The sequence below is a fragment of the Haliaeetus leucocephalus genome, unplaced genomic scaffold (genome assembly GCF_000737465.1).
Source record: "Haliaeetus leucocephalus isolate CR32 unplaced genomic scaffold, Haliaeetus_leucocephalus-4.0 Scaffold193, whole genome shotgun sequence".
NCBI lineage: Eukaryota > Metazoa > Chordata > Aves > Accipitriformes > Accipitridae > Haliaeetus > Haliaeetus leucocephalus.
In genome coordinates, this window is record NW_010972629.1 from 268,159 (window position 1) to 273,236 (window position 5,078).

The 5,078-nt window shown below is 62.5% G+C and overlaps 1 protein-coding gene across 5 annotated transcripts in view; it reads left to right on the plus strand.

The window, feature by feature from the left end:
- The first annotated feature begins 301 nt into the window (after window positions 1–301).
- ARHGEF2 (Rho/Rac guanine nucleotide exchange factor (GEF) 2) overlaps window positions 302–5,078 on the plus strand; it is a 17,590-nt gene continuing 12,813 nt past the window's right edge. The window contains exon 1 of one of the 5 annotated variants that reach the window (XM_010565521.1): window positions 302–362. In XM_010565521.1, the coding sequence (XP_010563823.1) occupies window positions 345–362 (18 nt within the window). In that variant the 5' untranslated portion in view covers window positions 302–344. Of the gene's footprint in view, window positions 363–4,792; window positions 4,889–5,078 lie in introns of those variants that run through there. The other 4 variants (XM_010565520.1, XM_010565524.1, XM_010565523.1 and 1 more) reach the window with 4 other exon arrangements.

Genomic DNA, 5,078 nt, shown 5'->3' on the forward strand with positions numbered 1-5,078 from the left:
GGGGGGTGGTCACCAAGGAGGGGACATAGCCACCAGCCTGGGTGGGGGTGGGGGGTGTCATCTCCGCACCCCACAGGCCTCGGGGCGAACAGAAAGGGCTCTGTGCTCATCCCAGCTGGGAGCAGAGCAGCCACCCCGGAGAAGCCGGGGGGCCGGGGCGGCTGAGCTCGCTCCTCCCTATTTCCCGGCCCCGCAGAGGCCAGGGACAGAGAGGGATTGTCCAGGCTGGATCCTCTGTCTCCTGCAGCTTCGGTGCCGGGAGCTGCGGGCAGCTGGCGGGGGAGGCGGGGAGCCAGAGCTGGGAAGAGACCCCCCTGGGCCGGACCCTCAGCTTCATCAAGAGGATGACGGGGAAGACGAAGGTAGGGAGGGGGGGAGCAGAGGGGAGTAACGGGGTGATTCCTTCCCCGAAACGTGACGATGGGGTTGGGGTGGGACAGGGGAGGCGGTTCGTTTGATGCTCTGCCCTTTGGGGAAGCCGTGCCTCAGTTTCCCCTCTTCTGCCTGGCACTGTCCGTCATTAGTTTTCATACTTTGGGATCTAAAGAGGGGGAAAAAAACCCAAAAATCTTGGGGAAGGAGACCGAGGAAGGAGGCACTTGTCCAGCAGGTACCGGATCCTGCCCAGGCACTGGCGATGTGGTTTCAGTGGCGCTGCCATCGCCCCCCTGTCCCTGTCCCTGTCCCCATGTTCACACCATTACGGTACATCCGGAGCCCCTGGGGAGAGCGCCGGATGGCGAGTGCCAACAGTGTGCTCAGGATGGCGGTGGGCACCAGTGGCAAAGCCGCTCTCCCCTGCCAGTGAGGTGGGGGGCCATACGGGGACCCCTGCCCACCACAGGGTGGGGGAGGGTCTTCGCCGGGGCTCACTGGGCTCGGCCCTCGCCGTGGCCGAGGAAATGAGGCTTTTCCTGGCGGCAGGCGTGCTTGTTTGTGTGCTGAGCTCACTGACCGCATGCCCTCCCCCAGGCCCCTCTGCTCCATCTCAGCGGTTTCCTGGAGTGATTTCTTCATTTAGGATATTTTTCTCCAGCTCCTTCCCAGCTCAGAAGGCGCCAGGACCCTGCTGAGCCCTCCTGTGCCTCAGTTTCCCCATTTCAGTTGGGAGGTGATGCCTGCTCTTAGGGTGTTTTGGTTGACTCTGGGTGGCCATGGGGCAGCGAGGGGGCATGGGGGAGGTCCTCCCCAGCCACCACTGCTCCCTCCCATGGTACCAGGAGCTTAAGGGGAAACTGAGGCACAGCAGTGCATGTGGCATCTTGGGGACACAGGGGCCACCGATGGCTTTATGTCCTTGTGGCATTGTCGTCCACCCCCTGCTACCCACTTCTGCGGGGGCGAAGCCCACCTCACCGCCCCCAAGGTGGCCCCCCAAGGTTGTGATTTACTGCCATGCGAAGCCATTAATCCGCCCCAGCCCCTGATCTCATCCTGCCTCCTCCCTGCCGGGCAGCGACCAGCCGGATTAGCGGCCAGCTGTTAACATCATCACGGGGGCCACGCTCCCCTCCCCCCCCCCAGTGCTGCAGTTGATGGGCCAAAACCCGCCCTGGCATAGCGGCACGGTCCGGACCCCGTGGTCGGGATGGCTCCGTCCTTGTCCCACCCTGCTGGGTGCTCAACTGGGGCTGCAAATGGTTTTAAATCCAGGATTTGTTATTATTTTTCTTATTTAGCAGGAGGAAAACGCTGCTCAAGGCCGGGCTCTTGCCAAGTCTCGGCTTAGCAAAGTTTGTCCTATAAAATCTCCGGGAAGGGAGAAGGGTCTTTGAAGGCTGGGAGCACTGGTGGTGGTCCGGATCCATGGGTGGATGGATGGGGAAAGGGGGTTGATCCCGGCCGAAGCAGTGGGATGCCAAGCCGTGTACGTGGCGATTGCATCAGGCAGATAGGGGGGATTGGGGTGTGGGGGGCGTGGGGCACCTACCCCAGCATCGCTGCAGGGGGGTACATGGCAGAGGTGCCCCAACATGGTCTCTATGGTGCTGGTGGCACAGGGATGCTACCGGTCAAGGCAGCGCCATCCCCATGGTGGCGGGGGAACAGGTCCTGTGTCATGTGAGTGCTCATAGCTTGCGGGGGTCCCAAGCAGAGGCTGTGGCAGGGATGGGTCCCTGGGGTCCTGGGGCACTGCAGGAGGGAGGCACTGGGGCTCGATTGGCAATGTCGGTTGGGGGTGGCCCCGATAGAGGAGACCCCAACAGAGGGGACCCCGATAGAGGGGACCCTGAGAGGTCTGCGGGCAGCAGAGAGCACCCAGTGCCACTTTGAGGGGGGACAAGCTGGAGCCATGTGGGGGTTTTGGAGCGCTGGGCGCTGGCCGGGAAGTGGCTGTGGGGAGCGGGGAGGCCGCGGAGGGGAGGGACCGTGCTATTTCAGGAAGAAATAATAATCCCAGCCGCTGAGGCCGAGTTCGCCGTCGCCTTGGGGACTCGGCGCTGTCCCTTCCCTGGGGAGCCCCAGCCATGTACGGCCGTCCTGGGCCCAGGGTGAGTCATGGGAACGGCTCAGGCACAGGGGTCCCGCGGGGGTCCCAGGGCGTTGCTGTTGTTGCGGGTCTCGCCCGAGCACCCGACGCCACTGGCTTGGCTCCTGCCCTTGCCGTGGATGGACTGGGTGATTTTGGGGGCCTGTGGGGCACGGCGAGAGGGGGGACCCCAGGAACAGGAACCTGCAATGCTGTGGGGTGGTCGTGTCCCCATGGCAATGCCCGTCAGTGGTTTTGGCGAGGGGCTGGTGCTGGTGTGAGTCTGGCCTTGTGGCCGGGGAACCATGCGGCTTCCCCGCCTCCCAGGGGCTGTGAGGGTGCTCTCTGCAACTGGAGCACCCCCATCACTTCCCTTCCTGACTTTTTATGGCTGAATCGCTGCCGCTTCCCCCTTCGCCCTTTTCCCCCACGTGATGCTTGCAGCACCGCGGGGCTTTCCAGTGCTTGGATCCGGCCCTGCCACGTGGGGAGAGGCACCGGACCCCCCCTCAAAAGCACCAGACCCCCCCACGGGTGCCAGTGGAGGCTCCCCACCATCCACATCCTGTGCCGGGGTGGCCGGATGCCTGTTTGGGGTTTCCTTCCGTCAGTTTTGGGGCTGTTTTAGGGTTACAGCCAGGGAGGGGGAATTAGAAGCAAACCCCAGCCGGAGGAGTTTGCACCCAGGGAGGAAATAAGAAACAAGGAATTAGGCTCTGGGTGAAAGGAGGAGCACGACCATGACCCTCCCCTGCCCCGATGCTCGGGGTCACCTTGCAAAGGTTTGCTTCTGCTTTTGGGACCGCAATTTACTTAAACCCCAGCCTTGGCAGCGGGGCCCCTGCCCAGCAACGAGCCTGCACTGGGTTAACGGCCGTGGCTGCCCTTCAATAAACTGTTCCGGCTGGAACTGCCGCCTGCTTTGGGGTCATTGGCTGTATTTTCCTGACAGCTCCACTCTAGCTCCCGACTTTTCTTCTGCCCGCGTGGGTGCATCCCACCCTGCGTGGGTACATCCCACCCATTTCCCGCAGGCTTTGGCAGGGCCGGATTCGGCACCGCCATGCTGTTTCCTTTGCTGCTGGCAATGATTTCTGCATGGAGGTCGAGGCAGCTCATAGAGAGCAGTGTCACCTCTCAGCAACATTAGTAGCTTTTCGTGGTTATTCATTAAGCCAAAAGCCGCTGGCATCTCTCCGGTTGCCCACGCGGCTTTGTACACGTCCCCTTGGTAAGCGTCAAATGCAGCCAGGCTCGGAAACAGGGCGAAAAAGGGACATTTATGTGCTTAAGTTGTTTGCACCCATGGGACCCAGCAGCAGAGTGGGTGGCTTTGCCCCAGGGCTCGCCAGGTGATGCTTGGGGGACGGGGTCCTCAAAAAGCCTCCCCTTGGCTGCAGCCCTGCGCTCTGCCGGGACTTGGAGCCGTCTCGGTGCCTTGGTTCTCCTGGCAACCTTGGTAGTGTTATCTCTGGCAGTGAAAGGGATAAATCTGATAAATCCTGGCTTCTCCCAGCCAGCGAGTTGGTGTTTAGCCAGGTTGAGGTTAGCCCAGCCCCTGGTGCTGGGATTCTCTCGCGAAGCTGGTGTTTTAAGGGAAAAAAGCAAAATTTTTCTGAAATATTGCCTTCAGCCCAACTTTCTGTCGCTGAGGATCTGGATGGGAAAGTGGCTTTCTCTGTCCCCCCCCCATCCCAAAAGCTGGCGGGAAGTGTCAGCACCACCAGAGCACCTTGCCAGGGGCAGGATCTGGCATCAATTTGCTCCATTTGGGAGATAAAAGTCCCAAAATGGAGGAAAAAGGTTGCACTGGGCCCATGACTGGGGACAGCATTTGTGCTTCACCCCAAAACTGCGCTTTAGGGGTGTTTGGGGTTCGGGGGGGGGGTAGTCCCATGGCGGCCGGGTGATGGGGGATTGGAATCCCATGGGATTTTCTTCTTCTTTTGGGGCTTCCAGCCCTGGTGTTGCCCCAGGAAGGCTGCAGGCACTGGATGGGTCCTGCTCCCCAGAGACGTGGGAAGGGGAAACTGAGGCAGGAGAGCAAGGGCTGGACGTTGGGACACCGATCCAGGGATGCTCCGGTGTGATCCAGAGCAGTTCTGACGGGCCAGCTCCGGAGCGATGCTGGGTTTGCCCGTTCCCAGCAGCTGTGACTGGATCCGGAGTGACTCCAGAGTGACCCTTCCCAGGCTGCCGGTCCCCGCCCGGGGCCCGATCCTGAGGGTAACCGGTCCCGTTTCGAACAAAGGCCCGCGGGCAGCACGAGGCCGGGACCGGCAGCGCGACCCGCCCCCCCGGGGGGGGGCGGGGCCCAGCTGCAGGCAGGGGCGGGCAGGAGCGGGCAGGAGCGGAGCGGCTCCGCGGATTATGTCCCGCATCGAGTCCCTGGCCCGGGTGAGGAGCGATCGTGCCAAGGTGGGTCCCGGCGGAGCGGTGCAGTCCCCCCCGGGGTGGGGGGTCCCCCCCCAGCCCCTCTCCCCTGGGGGGGGGGCTTTTCCTTTCCCTGCTTCTGCTGGGGGGAACACCCCCATCTAACACTGGGGGGTTCAACCCACCCCCCGGGGGGGCCTTCGCAGAGGTCGCTGCCCCCCCATCCTCCCAAATT